The following is a 19339-nucleotide window of genomic DNA, read 5'->3' on the forward strand; positions in this document are numbered from 1 at the left end:
TTTCAACATCTCAATATAAAGTTTATTTGCAAGACATGTGCAAAAAAAGCCACACAACATCTTCAGCTTCACATCACAATGCAGACTCACATCCAGGAGTGGTGTTTTAGTGCCTCTGTGAAATCAAAGATCTTTGACAAATGTTGGACACATAAAGAAAATAACATAAATGAGGGGATTGAGATTATCCACACACACTGCAGTAGATTGCACAAGGACGAGGATGGGAGTTTGGCCAGGCAGGCAAGCTTGTCTTGCAGAGTGAATGCGATGTGACCCAGAGGAGTCAGTCAGTTTGTAGTGAGAAATTCAGCAGGACTTGTAATGTGCAGTCTCTCAGCTTTACAGAGCTACTGAGTCGGGTGGGTTCCTCAGTGAACCGCAGCCTGGCTGGATTCAGACCTTCACCTTCCACTGAACCTACCAGTGGACCCTCAAAGCTGGGGGGAAAAGAAGCACTTTGGTGACCACACCATGAAGCGCACCTGTAGTAAGAGTCATAGTAATGGCTGCTTATGCCAAGCAACACAATGGAAAAAAAACCCAAAACCCAACAAATCTTAAAGTCATGACAACTAACGCTTGAATACGAAGGTTCCTCCATTTTCCTCGTTTGCCGAGGGCCACGCAGTCGTTCATTTTTCAGGGCAAAACCACAATGTGGGAATCGAACTTGCAGTTGCTTGAAAGCATTTTCTTTTAAAAACAACATCCCAGACGGGAGCTCTGGAACAACACCTGTGTGTCTACAAAAACTGTGTTTATGGACTTTTATACCTGGCTTTGAAAGACTGAGGGGGTCATGACGTTCTAACCTGCCCAACACAAACATGTGACCCCCCTGACAACAGTGATATGCTTCAAGTATCAACAGACACCGACGCAGCCGTGTTACGCAGAGTAGAAGTGTTACATTGATGTGTCTATGTTCAGGATGACGCAGTCAGCCAAACCACTTACATGTAGATAGGATGTCATTAAACATTGCTTTTTTTCTTTGAGTGTCTGACTACATTTTAACCATAGAGTGGAGTCAATTAGATGTTCATTCTTAAATGTGTAACACCAGAAAAAACACATGCTAGAAACGGCCTGTTTCCATTGTGCATACGAAACATGTCGGATCTTGGTTTGGGGATTTCAGATGCTGGACTCTGGAGTCTCATCTGATTGCAACAGTGTTTCCAGCGTGTGTTTTCCCTCCATGAGCGCCATCGCCTGATGGTTTGTCTGTTTTTAGCAGGCTACCAAACATTCCCACCCTCCTGGTTACTGGTGTCACTTCTGAAATGGAGCGCAGAAACACAACGTTAACGGCAGGGCTCAGAGGAGCACGCCATCAAGTTCAGTCGAATGTAAAGTCACAGGAAACCTTCATAAATTATGTAGATTATTATTATTTTTTTAGTGTCTGAATTCTGCTAAAGTTTGACAGTGAAAAAGGGCCAATGCAGCTCCTCAGCTTGATACGGAATCAAACTCCCATCCAACTCGGGGGGGGGGGGCAGCACTGGTTTAGAACACACGCGCACATCTTAGAGCGCATTTGTGTTACACAACACCTGTGACTAAAATAAGTGAAGTGGCTGGAAAGAACAGTTGGCTTTGCCCACTTTTTTTTCTTCCTTTTTTCTTTCGGTAAGCAGTCAGGGTGCATTCGTCGCTGCCTCAGTGAAATGGCTTCCTCTTCACTCTCACATCATCTCTCATCTTCTGCTCATTCTTCTACTCCATTTTGGACCTCTCCATCTTGGTTTTGAGAATTTCCTGGAAAGAAAAAAAAGTGGCAGAGTAAATTTGCATTGCAAGCAGTATCTTTTAAGTGCGATTGAAATTCACAGGATTAGCAGGGGAAAGTAAAGACCAGTTACCTCTTCCTCGTCTAGCATGGCCGGCAGCGCTCTACATGAGGAGAGAGACAGCAGCAACAGATCAGAGCAAGGCTCCTGGCCTGGACCAAACATTTCAGACACTCTCACTGGGTACTTATTTTAATTTGGATACATTCTAATTTCAACCAGATGGAAAGAGCTCTTCCAAAAATGTACTCTTTGAGAATGAACAGTATACCTTTCAGGTCGGCACCGTCCTTGACCTGATACCGAAAGTTGCAAAAATAATGACAGAAACTGAGGCTACATATGACATAATAAGAAGGATTATTGTTTTAAGCTGCTCACATATTCTCTACAATTCCAGGTGATGTAAATCTGATTAAAAATCCTTATTATTTTTGAGGCAGGACATCAGTGTCAGATGCCGTTCTGAATCATCCGTTCAATCTGGTGAAAATGTCTAGAAACGTCCCGCTGAACTGCGCAAAAGTTACCGAAGCTCTCAGCTGCTCTGTGCAAGACTGGAAGCTTCGAGGAACACACCACCTTTGTGGGAAATACGCCGCTCAGTGTCCCTCCTCCCCAGAGCTGGACAAAGGGATGGATCCCTTCTCTCCTCAGTGCTGCTTCAGGGAGCTGAGACACAGACTGGCTGACCGCTAGTTAGCTTAGCACAATGAATGGTTGTGGAAGGGAAGTGTGAGCGCACTTTCTTCAAAATGTATCAAATGCACTTCTTTTCCTGCATGCTGTGCAAAACAGTTCTGAAACGCCATCCGTACACGTGATCATGTAACTGTAAATGTGAACCGACCAGACACAGGCGGGACCACTTTGACTGACAGCTGCGATTTGACGCAGCAACTGAAAACCTTGTCGACAACTAGAAGAGCGACTAATCATGGCCGACTTTGTGAGAGAGGATGAGACGGATTACTGCTGGGCACACAAACATCGTGAAGCTGAGCTAGTTGATGCTAACACTTCCCATCCACTACCATTCACTGTGCTAAGCTAACTAGCAGTCTGCCGGGTTCTGTGGGTCTCGGCCCCACCCAGAGGAGAGAAGGTGATCTAACCTCTTGTCTTGCTCTGGGGAGGATGGACAATAAGCTTCCTTCCTAAAAAAGTTAGTGCGTTCTGTTGAAATTTCAAGATCTAAATATTAAAACTAGTGTACTTACACATCAGCAACAGTTGTGGGAATGTTCTCTTCTACCCATTTCAGGTCTTCATCCTGGCTTCAAAGTACAAGAATTTAATCACGTGTGAAGAAGGAAAAACTGAAGGACAGATAGAAGCCGAACCCACCTCTTTACTCAGCAGCTTCTGGGAGCTGTTGGAGTCTGGCTTGGACCCTCGCATCTTCATGCCCTCTTTAAAACAAAAGAACAGGAAAGTGAATTCAGAAGTGAAGTAGACTTTTGTCTAATGACATGACGGTAACATAATTAGTCAGATTAGCCTTCACTTGGTTATATTGTCATATATTTTCAATGAATCTGTGGTCCACATTTGAGCAGGGACAGATTTAGGTCATGGCCTCTGTAGCACTTGGTTACACAACATGACGAACACACTGACAAGGTTGTCTTTGGAGGCTCGGAGGCCCGTTGGGAGCGGACCTGCCTCAATATCATTTACAGATGGGGGCTTTTGTCACTGACGGGTGGAAAAAAGAAAAAGAGACTTTTCATTTGCAACACAAATCTCCTAGAAATGGCTCTGCTGGCACCATCACCAAAGCCTGTTGGAAAAAAGCTGAAGTCTCACTACGGAGCAGCGGAGAAGCCTCAGTGAATGATGGCTTTTCCACATTTCCAATGTTGGTGTGACAAACAGGAGGTCTTATCTTGGTACCTGCACCCCATTTGGCCCCGGCCTCTCCAATAAAGCCCTGTCAGCGGGAGATTCATCGTCAGCTCGGTTAAGCCAGAACATGTGGGTGAGATTACGTTCAAAAACAGGACAGAGGCAGAGCTGCAAATCCAAGCTCTCAGGATCAAAAGCTTTCACAAAAGAATTTGAGAAATTGATTCAAAATTCCAGAAACAAGCATCACTGCCTGTTTATCTTTTCCATGAAAATATCCAAGATGAGCCACCTCTGTCTGACTGATGTGTCTATGTGGGAGCATTCTGTTATAAATGAGAGCCGCAGCCATGTCTTCATAGGCCGGCCTGACTGGTGCATCACTGGTTCCAGCTCTTCACTCCCAGTGCGTCGCGTGTGTCTGAGCCACAGCACGAGTTCAGATTTATTCTAGCCAGTGATTTTCCCTTTGAGGGAGTCCAGGATAGGACAGCTGCACAGAAGTAGAATTAACGACTTCAAACAGACGACAATAAAACATTTACATAAAATTAAAGGGCGACTAAACGAAAGCGATCAGCACTTTACATCAAGACTATGAAGTTCGCGGTGTTTCGTACCAGGATGTGCATTCAGCACTCCAATAGTCCTTAATCCTGCTTTTATGATCTTCCATGCTGATCAAATAATCCAGTTTGATGTCTCTCAAATAGAAGACAGATTGATAGAGAAATCAGATGGAGAGTTCCGTAAACACCCCAGACAGAAGCAGCCGATCTGGATCAGCCTCTCGCCGTCAAACACTGTCAATTAAACGCCCGACTCACAAAGTTAACTCAGTAGAAGTCCTGTGACTCAAATCTGCTCCCAACATGTGACTGGTTCTTCACTGGCCCACCTGCCACCCCTCCACCCCTCCACCCTCCACCCCTCCACCAAGTTTTCTGGAAGTCAGTCCGGTACTTTAGGTAGTTTCTGTCTGACCCTCTGCCTGATCAAACCTACATCAATAATAGAACCTCCTTGTCTCTGGAGGGAGACGTCTCCGTGTCGGATCTCCTCTCTAGAGACACTGAGAAAGATCCCACTCATGCTTAACGCTGTTTCCAGCACATTTATCATAAGAACTGGATCGAGTGGCTTTTACATGCCTGGCCAGCTGACTGCTGCTGCTGTCAAAGACTCAGCAACTGAAAGCTCAACAATCCCAAGCGTCAGAGACAAAACGACTCAGTCACGTGAAACCAGACTGGATCGTCTCCCTCTGAGTGTCTAAGCTGATGAGGACTGTGAGGATCAACTGCTTCGACCGTGATGTCAAAACGTTCTCTGGTGTGTGACTGAAGCGTCTGCCAAATGATGTCATGCGCCGGGGCTCCTTCTGCAAACCACGCGTGATGCTTTCGCTCTCATTACAGAAAAACAAACAACATTAAAACATGGAGCCTCTTCTTTACGAGCTCAGAGCGTCCAGTTCACCTCGCCGTTCTGAGTCGTGTGATCGCACAGAGCGTCCTGGCGCTCCCCTACAGACGGGCAACGTGTAAACTGGAGCTTGGGATTCCACATTGATAAACTGACACCAAACATCAATGTTTTCACCAGAACAGCTGTTAAAACCAGATTTTCCATTTTGATGTAAAATTTTGGCAAAATTGTTGCTTGTTGTTTCATCCCACTTGTCAAACGGCGAAGATCGGACACACAAGTGATTAAATACACGATTCCTGCTTTTCAGGGAGTTTTTTTTGCCTTCAGTTTCACAGATTTTGTGAAATACAGCAGATGAACTGTCTTCCAATATACTGAATATCACAGATTCCTACTGTGATACTATCATTACATGGGCTCAATACTGTGACTGCGTCACGGAGGTGTAACGAACGCCCCGTTCCCTCTCTGTGTACTTGTACACACTCTGGGCTGTAGTAGCAGTATCACACTCTGTGCTCTGTCAGCGGACCTCAGGCTGATCCTGCAGCGGAAAGCTGGGCAGGAATAATTTCTTACCAAAAGCTTCATTCAACATGGGCTCCTTGGCCTCCTCCTCTTCATCATCTTCATCAATCAAAGGCGAATGGGAGAACCTGAGAAAACAGAACGGAGTCTGAGACCCAACTGCTGGGGACAAGGACAGAGGGGCCAGGCGGACTCTGACCTCTGGCTGTTGGCGGAAGGTCGCAGCAGCACCATGATGACCAGCAGAATGGTGGAGAACAGAAGACGCCAGAAGGCATCGTCCACCCAGAGGTCCCTCCAGCCCTGAGGAGACCAGACAAACAGTTTCTCATCTCTGAATAGAACACACAAGAACCTCAGGAGGAGAACAGCAGGGGAACACAATACAACCATCAATCAATAAGAGAAAACAAACTGACCGTCTGGCAGTCCACCAGCTTGAAGACTTTGGTGGTCCAGATGATGAATATGATGGAGGCTACGGACACAAAGCAAACACCGCTCTCACTCCGATGTCTGGAAATGCACGCAAAACCTCAGAGACCTGGCGAACACTGAACAACACTGGCCAGATGTGTTGAGGGAAATGTGCTAATTCACCCGTTTGCAGCGAAGCGCGACTCCACCGTCGACTTTTGTCTTTGCGGTGAATAAGTAGCAGAATCAGAATGCTGTCTTGTCATCGTTCTCAAGGCACGACGAAATTAAAAGACAAAAATGATGCTTTTCTGTGCCAACTGATCACAAGCCTGACCCCCCCCCCCCCCCATAAGGAGACTTCCAATTTTCACGCTGCGGGTTCGTGTTAGCTTGAACTACAACGTGCGTCTCTCTGTGCCGAGCTACACGTCGGCTACTGACGGCCAGACTTTGGCTCTCCAGGGGCGGTAACTCACCAACAACCGAGAAGATGAGTGTGTTGGTGAAGTGCTGATACAAAGAGAGCTTCACCACGTTCCTGCGTAGCTTCAGGAGACGAGTCGTTTGAGACAGGCTGATGAAAATGTGGATGCAAATTAAGGAGAACTCATTTGCACGTTCAAGACATCAAAACTTGAGGCTTAAATTAGCGGTGCCTCTGAAACAGGAAATCCTGAGCAGCTGTTCTGGTCCTCCGGGTAAAGGATATCCACCACATGACACAGGAGTCAATGAGGGAGAGGCTGAGATTCGCCACCAAGGCAACGGTCCCATAGAAACCCTGGATGAAGACGATGAGCAAGATTTAACAAACAAACACACAATCTTTTTAAACCCATGATAAGCCTGAGTGAAAGATCTCTGCCCGCCGTCAAAATGAAAAGTCTGCATTCTTTTCCCTCTCTGGTTTTTGTTTGTACACCTTTGTGTACTCATGACTTTTTGAACTTGCCGCAGTGTCACTTTTGAAAAAGTCCCTCTCAGATCAAATTTGTCATTTCCCATCATCATCACTTTTCGGCCTCTGAGAGACTGAATCCCCACATAACCTCTCCATCGCCTCCTCAACTCAGATCAAATGTATTTAAGGAGAGTGCCTCGAAAGCCGCACGAGGCCAGATTTTTATGTAAAAATACCACACAACCATCAGCCTCAATCAGCCTGTGGAGGCTGATCCAGACTGTGGCGTGTTCATGCATTTGCTCGGATGAAACTCTTCTGTGGTATCGGAAAATGATGAATTATGGCTTGGAAGAGGAAAATATGCATCCTCTAAATGATGATGAAGGAGTGGGCCTTCCTCATGCTTGAAATACGCCAGGCACGTACACGGCGTATGGCATCAGCGGAGCGGAGAGGACTTTACAGCTGCCACACCAGCTCAAGTCAGCTCAGTCCCCATCAATGCATCAAGAGTGCGCTTTATATGAGAAGTTTACACATAGAATGGAACTGTTTAGAAATGTAAAGGTAATTTCAAAAGTGGAAAATAACTATTTTTTGAGGTGACAAAAGCCATCATGCCATTTGCTAAAAGAATCAATGTTGAACTGTGACGGAGTCTACGATCGCCACTCCTGTCTACACTGTATTTTTCGTTATCGGCTTCACTACGTGCAAATTAATCATTCCAAACACAGGTTTCACTCATTTGCATGTTGACTCTGTGGGTACAGCTGCAAGGTAGAAATGCAGATATGTAACCATGAAGTTCCAGCAATCCTTGACTAATGATGCGTTGATGGGATACAAGAGAAAATAACTGCAGCAGCAGGTTTGTGTTCGATTCTGGATGCAGGGTCTTTACTTTCACCTGTTTTGTCTTCAGTCTGATGTCCTTCATGACGTGGACAAAGTAAACATGTTCAACACAGGGGGAGGACTTGCTAAGTTTTATATTCCATACTGCTCCCTTTGGACTATGGAAGGGTTGCTGATGTTGTGACTGACTGACTTGTTTGCTGCTTCTATATTCTATTGGTTTGTTGGTTTGTTTGTTTGTAATTTTAACAGACAGAAAAAAATCCTGCTCTTTCGCATTTTCTGTTTTCTTTTCTTAAGATGTGCATTTTGTATTTTCACACACGTCCACATGCCACTAAAGTTGTGCTTCAGAGTACAGAAATAAAGGTGACGATGACGGAGGCGCTCTGCTACGACAGCTGCAGCGCAGTATAAGTACTCAGTGTACTTCAGCCATGAATCCCCTTCTCTTCTCATCTAGTTGGTATATTTTGGAAGCCATAATTCCACACCGCGGTATTTTCATCACATGGAATTGCAGCTGCATAAAAACTGCTGCAGTTCAAGCCGATTTTCACACAAGATTTTTCCAAGTAGGGTTAGCAATCCTTCTGAGGACGACATCAGTGTGGCTGTGTGAAGGTGGGAGGCTGGCTGTCACTTACACCTGTCACTCTCAGCACACCTTCCACAGAGGAGAAGAGCAGGTAGAGCAGCCCAACAGCGACCAGCCGGTGCACCGTGGTTCCCAACCTTGGCCTGCACAGGCGAAGAACAGTTCAAATACACCACCGGTGCAGCAGCAGCCTCTTCGCACACTTGCAGCACATCCCACACTAGTTTACACTCCACAGAATCACAACACACTGATCTCGAAACAGAAATAAAAAGAAGATGTGACTGATTATAAAGGATGACACTTACTTGACGATGCCATAGCCCAGGCTGACAATGAGCACCAGGATTCGAGCTAAAGACCTTTTGAGGGCCGAGAGAAGCTCAGCAAAAATCACAGCACCTTGAACTGTGGGGAGGAAAACATACCGACAGCAGAGCTCAGGAAAAAGAAAGACAAACAAACAGAAATTGTGCCACAGAACTGAAATGTATAAAAGCCCCAACCGTAGTCTCCTTTGTAGCGAATGCTCTGGTATTCAGAGTAGAAAACAGCTTTTTCCAGCATGCCCAGGATGATGACAGCACCGATCCAGAACTGGATCCGTAGAAGGTCCCGCCAGTAGCAGGCGCACCAGAAGAGCCAAAGAGCGCCAAACAGCACGTACACGATGCACATGACCATGAAGAACTGTGAGGACAGGACACAGACAATGACTCACCAGTCAGGTGATCTGATGGGATGAGGCTTCGTAGCTCCAGGACTTGTGGGACACCAGACAGGTTTTCTAACACATGGAAATACGCCAAAAAAACTGTGTGGAACTGACAAAATGTCCAATTCCTGGGCTTGTAAAGACGTTAATACAACACCAGGTGAGATGTCAGGCACAAGGAGTAACAGACAGCCTTCCGCCTGACAGACTAAACCGAGGGTTTAAGAAGTCAGAAATTGGATCCTTAAAACACACACAACCTGAATCTGGGAAGAGCCATGGGAACGCTCGGGGCTGCGGTGCTGAGGACGAGGCTGCTGGAGGCTGGTAAACAGACTCAACTTACAGCACCAAGCATGTTTCCACCTTCACAGAACTCAACTCTCTTTCTAATTTTGCCACTTTGAGCACCTCGAAAGACAGTGAATCCATGGATCCTTGAGGAAGAGAGGCTCGTCTGCACTACGAAGAAAGAGCGAGACATGAAACTCGGTCTCGAGTGCCAGTCACAGTGACCTTGACCTTTGGACCAGGAAACTTTTGTCAGTTCATCCTTGAATCCCTGTGTCTGTCTGAGGCAAATGTGAAATTCTCTGAAGGCTTCCCTGAGATATTCGCATGCACGTCCAGACAACCTGAAATCCTGAAGTTTTCTAACACGTTTGATGAGTAACAACATGCTTTTGAAATGTGACCCTAACCCATAGAAGTAGTGGTACCCACCATCATCTGAGGCCAGTCTGCAGGAGAGGAGTAGTCATGTGGTCCCTTCATCTCTACTTTCACTGGGAGGACGAAGCAAGGACGCGTCAAGATTTAAAAACTCTGAACTGTTGCCGTTTGTCGACTCTCTACTCTACACGTCTCTCACTTGTGAAAGCAAAGTTGAGCGGCTCGGTTCCGATGTCGTCGTCCTCAAGTCCACGAAACAGCGGCTGCACCTTCACGATGAACAGATAGGGACTGTCCTCCCAGGCCTTGGCCACTGCGCTGATGTCCTGCAAGAACATCCTCATCAGCTCTGCTACCGCACTCGTGGCTTCAACGCGACTCAGACAGAAATGTTTCCAAGGTCCGAGTCTGGCACAAAATATTCAAAGGCATTAACATTAAAAGTATTATTACACATATAAATAAATCTCACCGGCTTGTCGGGCCAAACCAGGCTCTGATTGGATGGGTCACTCTACATGTGAAGATATAAAACATCATCATAAGATGGAGGGCACAGAAACAGAACCTTCACTCAGGCTGTAATAACATCAGCTCGGTCACTGACTCGCCTTTGGGCTGGACAGAGGCTGGTACGGATTGAAATCTGCATAATACACCTGGGAGGAAGGAGAGGAGAGAATGGGTTACAATCAGTCAGTGTGTGTGTGTGTTTGGTAAAACCAGTCACTAAAAAAAACTAATAAAAAGTAGGAGGAAAAGTCCTGCGCAACCCTGCACAAAGCACCGCAGGGACCATGTGTTTGGAGGCCATCGGGCACGTTAGCGCCTCCATGAGTTTGGATTACTGCAGAAAATAATCTCTCTGGCCAGCAAACATTTATGAGGAGTCCAAGTTTTATTCAGCAAGATCATCTTAACAAATGAACACCACTTTCATCATTTTTGAAGGGGAAATGCGATGGTTAGAAGTACAAAGCCAAGGTGAGGCTGTGAAGCCACCACACTTTTACTACCATTTTTAAGATGCATAAACACTCCAAGTGCGGTGTTAACTGACATCTGTTTTGCTGTAGAACAAAGCCTCTCATCATATCATGCCAGAGTGCACCAGGGTGCAGTGGTTAGCACTGTCGCGTCACAGCAGGAAGGTTCTGGGATCGAATCCAAGGGCCGGCTGGGGCCCTGAGAGGAGTTTATATGTTCTCGCCCTGTCTGAAACTCCACAGACTTAGAAAGGAAAGGGACAGGACGTTCAGCAATGTTCCCTTCATGTCTTCATTACTATTCTATCCATCAGCGGCGGTCTAGTCACAAACCTTTGGTAGGAAGAGGGCGGAGCAGTTGTCAAAGTACATAAAGCCCTGGCTGTAGAAGCCGTTCCAGCCGTCTTTCAACATGTGGTCCATACCAAACATGTTCATCGCTTTGTTGTCCTGCAGGGGAACGTGGAGAAACACAAAGGGCCTCGTGAGAATCACAGACACACAACTCAGCCAGGCTGGGAACCGTCTGCACTGTGGAACCATATCTCTGCATGGGTCGTGTTTCTCAGACCTTCTTTTTTGCAACTTTACCAGCATGGACCAATGTAGCATCTGATGAGAGCTGACTACCTGTGGGGGTGCGCGCGCGCAGGGGGAACTTCAAAAGTTGGGAATCGCAGCTATAACCTACACATAAATCATCTTTTATCATAAAAGAGTTGGGCTCTGGATGTTGGAGGATAAAAAAATGCATTGCATGATGATGCATTTACTGTTTCGTGACCTTTTGGAGGTTTGTTTGGACAGTGGAGGGAAACTAGAGGAGCTGAACGGCTGGAAGGTCGAGAAAAGCGAGCTGTCTTAGACCCAAAATTAGCCAAAAAAACATGTACAGAGTATACATAAATATGAATATATATTCTAAGAGGACAGACCAACTTGTTTTTCGGCTCATTTTTAAAGCCCAATACACAGTCAAGTAAAATCATGACATCAAATGGCGTCTATGTGACCTGCATCAGCCTACAGTGCAGCTGTGTGGCGTTCAAGGACTGAACGTAGTCAGTACTCACAGGAGTGTTGAAGACCTCATTATAGCAGACAGACGAGCGCAGGTACCAGCTGATGTTGAAGGCCAGGTTCCTGTCACATGACCCCGCATCCCCCTGGACTGTGGCGGGAAGGCAGAAAAGACTTGTGACGGCAGCACTGACAAGCAACAAGGGAACGTCGAGATCGTCAGCGCGCCTCATTGAGCTGTAAGGAACTTTCCTGTCTGTTGCTGAGTCTACTCGTGTTCTCAGTGTTGAGGGAACATGAAGAACCTGCTCACAGGAAACTGGTGCGTCGCTTAGTTGGTACTAGAGTACTAGAACTAGTACCAGTACCAGAGAGAGGAAGAACGCTAGTATGAGGAGCCTCGGAGCCCGGGAGAGGAGAAGACAGCCTCTAGCCACCAGCTATGACCTCAAGATAAATCATTGTATGGCAACCAGATAGGACACGTTCCTTAAATATGTTATCATGAAGCCATGAGACATAACCTGTTCCCTCACTTTGATTATTTTGTGGCCATAAATACACCTGTTCCCTCAATCAAATTAACTGGTGGCCACAATACATAACTTTCTCGCACAATTACATTCATACGCAGACACAAGATCTTCCCAAGATACGATTCATGCGTTAGAACAGGTTCCACGCCCGGGCCTCAAAGCAATCAAATAGAGGGGAAGAAACTTAAATGAGGGAACGAAAAGTCCCAGGATCAGAGCAGCTGGTCACAGGGAACTACCCTGTTTGGATCTACCAGAGCTCTGGGATATAAAGATGGAGCTGTTAACTAAGATAACCGCGATCACAAGCAGTTGTTGCTGTTTTATTTCAGTGTCCATTTTAACTGGGATCAAACTGGGAGCCACAGGATGAAACTGGAGATGAAAGAGAATCCGCATCAACAAACACTTTCAGTTTCTGATGGCGTGAAACTTTCCGAGCGCTCCCAGTGTCTGTGACTCCAGACTTAGATGGAAGGGTGTGACCTCCTGCCCTGCGACGGTTCTGTAAATATTTCCTCCATCCCACTGTCGTGCTTCTGATCTTGATGTGATAAAAGACGGAGAGGTAAAGGTGGATGCAGATGTCGGCTGACACGTGCGACTACTTACACTTCATGAAGATGGTGGTGTTGGCGTACAGCGTCTTCCGAAACACTGCATCCTGCGTCTGAAACACCAGAGACACATCAGTCTGCTTCGATCTCATCCCTCCACTCAGAGCTTCTCCTGCCTGACAGCAGACTCACGCCACGGTTTCAACATCTGTTCACGATGAACACATCTGTCCAGCAGGGATCACCCACGACTACTGCGATCATCAGCTGTCAGAATGAACATCCTTCCCTGGTTCCATATCTTTATCCATGTCTATGGTTTACTTTCATGCTGTTCTTCCGGCGACCATCGATCAGTTTCACACGGGACCTCTGCTCACCTTCACTCTCCGTCGAGTCTATTTATAGGTGAAGATTTACCTACTGCGGGGTGTTCTTGCTCCTGCTGGGAATGTCACCGTCTAGTCACTTCTTTCCAACCCATACGGAGGTAGGACCACATTTGGAGAAGCCAGACTATTTCCAGGTTGAAGTCATTCAATCATTTAGCTCTCAAGCATGTGCTGCTCCTATCTTTAACCCATCCAACAACAGGAAATAGCGTTACCAGCAGGTTTTTACCAGCTCCTTCCTGCAAGGCGACTGTCAGCTGTCTGCGAGTCCACTGCTAGCATACCGGACTACTGCACTCTGAGCCTCAACGAGCGGTTGTATTCATGAGTAAAGGGAGACTGCACATCCAGAACAAACGGACCCATCTTTACCAGCACAGGGGAAGCCATTAGCGAGCCTGTCAGAGCATCGTCAGCGTCTGTCAGGTGGACCGCACAGCGGAAGAAGGGGTTGCTAGAGGCTAGTTAGCTACCCCGGCTAACAGCTGCTACAGGAGAATTAACACGATCAGCCGTACAATTAAAGAGAAAAACACAAATATGAAAAGAGTAACACTGACCGAGTTGATATCCACATTCCATACGGACACCTCTGCTGCTGTCGCGGGACGGAAAAACACTGCAAACAGCAACAAAGATACCCGTCGGGCTAGCGCATCTGGCATCTTCGTTTGGGTTTCTACTTCAAGTATCCGCCTCCCGTTCCGGCTCCGTCCCGCTGCAGCGCACACGAGCGCCACACGGGGGCGACAAAACACCACCGAACTTGCTGATATTCGCGGGGAGGTTTGTTTTTTTTTTATTTTGTGTTTCCCTACTTTTTTCCTTATGTCGATTAAAACTCGCCCTGTATGTAAAAGCCTTACTGTGACTTACTACAGCCTTTAATCTCGATTTTTTTTTACAACTTCACAATATGGTCAAAGGACAAAGTATTCTGTTGAAGCAAATGTGCAATTTCCTAATGTTTATTCATGTCGCTAACGTTAGCAGGCTTGACTAGGCTAACTGATGCTAACTAAATCTTTCAAATTGTCTTCAAATTGCAACAGTTTGAAAATAATAATGGTCATGTTTTCCCCCCCATTTTGCTTGTATTTGTTGTTTGTGATAGAAAAAATATCATATTTAGCTTTGAAATGAGCTGAAACAAAACTGCCAATGCTAAAACAGTTGTTTTTTATTTCAGATATCCACTGTTGCAACGTTGGGTCTGGTTGCTGCGAAATGTATAGATTTTTTTCATCATTAATTAGCAAAATCCCAACTTGTTTGGATGCACTTTTTTGAGCAACATCAAATAAGTGCGTAGTAAAGAGCGTCTTTGCTAAACTGTCGGTTTTATTTGGTGATATTTTTATTCAGCACTTGTATCAACATCCAGCGTAAATGAAAAGCACAGGAATGTCATGGGACTTATTGCAAACGTCTTCTAAAAGTAGGAACTGTCCAGATTTTGCTTTGAAAAGTAGAACCGGAAATGTGGTTGTTCCGGTTGCACGGGTTGCCACTGCAGCCGTCGGACCACCGACAGGACGGCTGCAGCAGCGGAAGAATGTGAGGTTTTATTCTCTTACCGGAAGAAGCGCGACCGATCGGGCGGCGGATGTTTTCAGCCTGTGTGCTGGAAATGGCGGAAGTGAGCCAACCACCCGTGTCCAGGTACAAACGGCGCTGTTGTCAGCCTTGTTGTGCAGCTGTGGCAAAATGTTCTCGGTGTGTGGTGACCTTTGAACTTTCACGCGTAAAAAGCACACGCGAGGGCTCGTCAGCGGGTCCGTGTTCTCGCCGGCTTGTTCTGTTGTGTTACGTCACGTGACTGCAAGGTGGGGAAACTCACCGCGCTCAACTGCAACTAAAACCAGTGAAAATAAAACTCTGACCCTCGATCGTAGTTTGTTCTGTGCTGAAACCTGCAGGGGCGCTGCTGAGCGCTCCGGGCCCCCAGGGGTCCCTGTGTGTGGTCACAGTGTGGTGACTTTTCTCCCTGTGGCTCCCAGTGTTGTTCCTGGCGATGAGGGGAAAGACAAGTTCAAGAAGAGTGACCATCTTGCCTTTTACCGGTGCGCTACACAACAAAACCTTTGTAGGATTTGAACTGCAGAATTTACCACCTACTTGCAGTACAATTACTCAGAAATACTGTATGGATTTTCAACTTTTTTAAATTTAATGTTAGTATTTTTGTCGTGTTTTTTCTCCCATGAGACGGCAGATACAGGGTCCCAGCTCGGAGCATCGAGCTCTTTTGGACACCCTGGTGCTCACAGAGAAGGGGGCGTGTTTTGAGTTGGAGGGACCCGTCACGCAGGTGAGGATGAACGCGCCTTAAAATCCAGTGTATTTGCATTTTACACAGCGACAAAGAGCCTGACAGTGGAAGACCCAGGGGCCTGGCGTCTCCGCTCTAACCTTCTCCCCCGCAGGCCAGGCTGCTCCTCACTGTGTCGCCGTGCAGAAATGAGAGCGTGAGGATACTGATAGATGAACTCCAGCCCTCGAGAGCGCGCTACAGAGTTCCAGACGTGATAACTGAGGAACCCCGGTGTGAACCGTAAGACCTGCATCAGCACCGTCCCTCCATCCACACGTCTCGCTACACACCTGGAAACCTGCTGAAATGCAGCGAGGCCCGATAGGAACTCGCTGGTGATTTGTAAACACCACGAGTGGACCTGCTGGAAATAAAGAATGTGTTAATATTGCAGTCATGAAGGAACTCTCATAGCAGTGAAGTGGTCTTTCACATTGTTCCTCACCTGTTTGACCTTCGTCTTTGGACAGGCTGAGATTGGAGGGACGGACGGAGGACTCCGTCAGGCTCTCTTGGTCCTCAGGACGTTACGAGTGTCGCGTGTGGCACTTCCCTTTCCGGGTGGAGATCTTATGCGAGGACGAAGTCATGGTGACATTGAACTCTAAGAGGAAGCTGTGGTTTGAGGCGCTTCAGGAGCCTCCCAGGTGAGGATCTCAAGGGAAGTCAAGGATCTGTTGAACTAATTTGAAAAGCTGACCTGCGCATCTTTGTGTTGTCTTTGTGTTGTTGTCTCAGGGTCCCGCCTCATAGCAGCGAGGTGAGAGAGAGAGACGATTACCGCTTAATGTTCCACCAACTTGAAGTTTAACCCCGCCTTTGTTCTCTGTGTCTTTGTTCCTCTGACAGCTTGAAGAGAACCACCCGGGTTCCTTATGGAAAGAGACTTTCAGGCAGTTTGTGGATTTCAAAGCTAACGGTTTGTGTCAGCTATCAAATGTTGTAAAAGGAGCAAGAGTTTGAGTGTCTGCTCACCTAAAAGATGGACTGCAGTGCGTTTGGTTTTATGCTCAGTTTGATTGTTGCTCAGCGCAGAATCCAAGTCCTCGGGACGAACCGGATCGAAAGCAATGGCTCCTGAAGCCAAACATGGGTTCTGGGTTCCGTCTGCTCCGTCAGCAGCTCCCACTCGGGAAGTAACATTTGTTGAAGGGTGATGGCATGAATGGTCAGCTGACACAAGAACGGAGAAGAACCGTGATTCCACTTTATTTCTCTATCTTTTTACACCTTGAGTCGATTCTTTGCAACGTATTTTGTACATCTGGAACGATGCAAAGGTGTCACAGCGGAAGGCAGTTTTTAAAGTGCGTCCCCTCACAACCGTGTTTCTCTGTCTGAGCCTGCACCTCTGCGCTCGTTCTGAAGTGTTTGTCTGTCCCTTGGTGGCGTTCCTTCACAAGACGTTGATTTTCCTCCAAGGTTCCTTCTGCTTCCCGGAGGGATTTATTTGTCATTTATGTAGTGTTGGATTTCACAAAATTGTAGTGAAAGAACGCGATTTTTTTTTTCAAGGCAAATGTGACGAAAGGAACAAGAGTTATTGTAAAATGCGAACGTTAAAGGAACACACACGTTTCCGCCTTTTGATCCTGGGTCCGTCCCCGCTGCTCCTCGGCTCGGGACCTGGGACGCCGACGAGCCGACGAGGCTGTGAATCAGGTTCACATCTTTTTTATGGAGTTGCAGCGCCGATGCGTGAACACCTCGACGTTTCTTCCTCAGCACGTGCAAAATGTAGCGTGAGCCAAGACAAAAAAGTCTGGCCACAGTTTCCACTGGACTCCTCAGAAGCGAGCTCCTCGGGGGCTTCGTCCACGTCGTCTTTGTGAAGGCCTGTCCTCCATCGTTAAGGGAGATGATGATATGTGTTGGTTTTAAGTGTGAAACAAGAAACAACAATGGTCAGGTTTTCCTAGCAAAGACATTCTCCCAGTTCTGAGGAGAATGGAGGCGGGTCCAGCGAATAGAAGGACTCGCCAGTGTGAGCTGGAGTGGCAGTCAGAGGGACGTAGATGACGGAGCGGAGAGATGTGTGTGGTGTGTGTGCAGGTCCCAGCGGCGTGGGGCTGGACCTGTGTCTCCATGGCTTCAGTCACCTGTACGGCCTACCAGAGCACGCTGACCGCCTGCAGCTTCGAGACACCAGGTACACAGTCCTTGATGTGTTGTGCAGGGACAGAATTTGATACCTTGAAGAAATAGCTATTCATAATCACGTCATGTGACCCCCCCCCCCCCCCCGCACTTGGGTTGCTGCTTTGCATACTCAGAAACAATCACGTCCCACCTTAGAGATGAAATCAAATGTCTGTCCTCAGGGACGGTGAACCTTACCGGCTGTACAACCTGGATGTGTTCGCCGATGACCTGCAGAGCCGCCTGGGCCTGTACGGGTCGGTGCCGCTGCTGGTGGCCCACAAGCCCGACAGGACTCTGGGAGTTTTCTGGCTCAACGCATCTGAGACCTTTGTGAACGTACAGTACAGCCCTCGTGACCAGCAGGTTTGATTGCCGCTCTCGCATCTGTCCGACCTCACTCTGGAAAAAAGAGGATTTGGAGTCACTAAACCGTTACAGCCCACAAAAAAGTACAACGTGTGGAGCAAATCACAAACAAATGGTGAAGAAGTTGCGATTTTCTTAGAAGTGCCAGCAAATGGACAGCTGCTGTGGAGGGAATGAAAGCTGCCACTCGAGTCGAAAGCTGACTTAGAAGTCCCTGTGAAACAATAAAAGTGTTTAATTTGTAGATTATTGGCAATTTTCCCACTGTAATAAAAAAAAATCTTTTGCAAACAATTAAATAGTTCATGGACAGGAATCTTTTTTCAGCACATTTTACTTGATTTCTTTCAAAATCATGAGTATAGCAAGAAATTAGTTGACATTTACAAGAGAACAAGCAGGAAATTAGGAGGCTTAATCAACCACTAAAGTAAACTCATAATTATTAAGATGATTTATTTGAATGTCTGAGCTGTGCTGCTGTGTTCGATTTCATTTGTAACTTAGCACAAGTGTTTGAATAAGAGTCAGAAAAGTAGAATCCACTTGGGATCCTTGAGAGGTGTTGATACTGAAGACACCAAACAGGACGTCCTAACCCCCCTCCCCAGGATGACCGAACCCCTCCAGTGAAGAGGAGGCGAGTGCAGCAGCAGCAGGCGGACGTCCACTGGCTGTCAGAGAGTGGTGTGATTGACTGCAGGGTTCTGCTGGGGCCCGGTCCGCTGCAGCTCTTCAGCCAGTACTCTGGGCTCACCGGTGCGTACCAGGACTTGACAGCTAAACCTGACAGAGACGGTCAGGGGGTTTGTTCACGGTCCATCAGGCTAAACCAAAGAGGCCGATCAGGCAGGACGGCAAACCTAGTTTGAGTCTGGTTTGTTGGTTGTTCTCATGTCAGGCTCCATTTTCCTGTGAATTAACTGTGCGCTCTCTGTCAGGCCACCCCGCCCTCCCCCCTCTGTTCTCCCTGGGGTACCACCAGTGTCGCTGGAACTACAACGACGACGCTGACGTGCGGGCTGTGGATGCTGGGTTTGATTCCCATAACATCCCTTATGATGTCATCTGGTTGGACATCGAGCACACGGACGGGAAGCGTTACTTCACCTGGGACCCTCTTCTTTTTCCTGAACCCACTGGCCTGCAGCGCCACCTAGATACCAAACACAGGAAGGTCAGTTTCAGAGAGTTCTGGCTGTGCTGCAGGTTCAGTTTCAAGTATTGAATCATTCAGGTGTTAATATGTTGCA

At 47.1% G+C, this 19339-nt stretch overlaps 2 protein-coding genes across 6 annotated transcripts in view; one reads left to right on the plus strand and one right to left on the minus strand.

Annotated features, from left to right (window-relative positions):
• Positions 1–15019, minus strand: LOC147245986 (Golgi-pH regulating cation channel-like). Of its 3 annotated transcripts, none has more exons than XM_086181766.1 (20): positions 14842–15019; positions 12928–12985; positions 11833–11930; positions 11093–11209; positions 10385–10432; positions 10246–10287; positions 9973–10099; positions 9825–9886; positions 8893–9076; positions 8695–8794; positions 8436–8529; positions 6734–6807; positions 6503–6609; positions 6026–6084; positions 5806–5909; positions 5658–5734; positions 3147–3211; positions 3020–3072; positions 1872–1902; positions 1–1767 (listed from the first exon to the last, which is right to left on the minus strand). In XM_086181766.1, exons 2-20 carry the CDS (start codon positions 12932–12934, stop codon positions 1726–1728), a joined length of 1491 nt encoding a protein of 496 aa, XP_086037892.1. In that variant the 5' UTR covers positions 12935–12985; positions 14842–15019; the 3' UTR covers positions 1–1725. The 3 variants fall into 3 exon arrangements, with proteins under 3 accessions (XP_086037892.1, XP_086037890.1, XP_086037891.1); XM_086181764.1 differs by lacking the exon at positions 14842–15019 and adding an exon at positions 13825–13992; XM_086181765.1 differs by lacking the exons at positions 1–1767; positions 14842–15019 and adding an exon at positions 13825–13994 and having other exon boundaries at positions 3020–3076.
• The window catches only part of ganc (glucosidase, alpha; neutral C), a 12024-nt gene continuing 7454 nt past the window's right edge, over positions 14770–19339 (plus strand). For all 3 annotated transcript variants that reach the window (XR_015109659.1, XM_086181761.1, XM_086181763.1), the window contains exons 1-11: positions 14770–14926; positions 15265–15327; positions 15473–15575; positions 15691–15818; positions 16049–16225; positions 16317–16338; positions 16428–16497; positions 17631–17727; positions 17900–18083; positions 18698–18845; positions 19028–19263. Coding sequence is in view for 2 of the 3 variants with exons in the window: in XM_086181761.1 (XP_086037887.1) it covers positions 14871–14926; positions 15265–15327; positions 15473–15575; positions 15691–15818; positions 16049–16225; positions 16317–16338; positions 16428–16497; positions 17631–17727; positions 17900–18083; positions 18698–18845; positions 19028–19263 (1284 nt within the window). In the remaining variant the exon portion in view is untranslated. The remainder of the gene's footprint in view (positions 14927–15264; positions 15328–15472; positions 15576–15690; positions 15819–16048; positions 16226–16316; positions 16339–16427; positions 16498–17630; positions 17728–17899; positions 18084–18697; positions 18846–19027; positions 19264–19339) is intronic.

This window comes from Aulostomus chinensis, chromosome 17, assembly GCF_037954235.1.
Source record: "Aulostomus chinensis isolate RoL2024-O1b breed Wild chromosome 17, RoL_Achi_v1.0, whole genome shotgun sequence".
Taxonomy (NCBI): Eukaryota; Metazoa; Chordata; class Actinopteri; order Syngnathiformes; family Aulostomidae; genus Aulostomus; species Aulostomus chinensis.

What these genes read in the sequence shown, in the direction of transcription:
- LOC147245986 (XM_086181764.1), bottom strand. Translation starts at nt 13,929, where the DNA reads ATGCCAGATGCGCTAGCCCGACGGGTATCTTTGTTGCTGTTTGCAGTG. An exon ending in CACCACCATCTTCATGAAGT is followed by an intron (nt 11,931 to 12,927) that starts GTAAGTAGTCGC and finishes TTCCCGCCACAG; the next exon opens with TCCAGGGGGATGCGGGGTCA. An exon ending in AGAAGCTGCTGAGTAAAGAG is followed by an intron (nt 3,073 to 3,146) that starts GTGGGTTCGGCT and finishes CTTTGAAGCCAG; the next exon opens with GATGAAGACCTGAAATGGGT.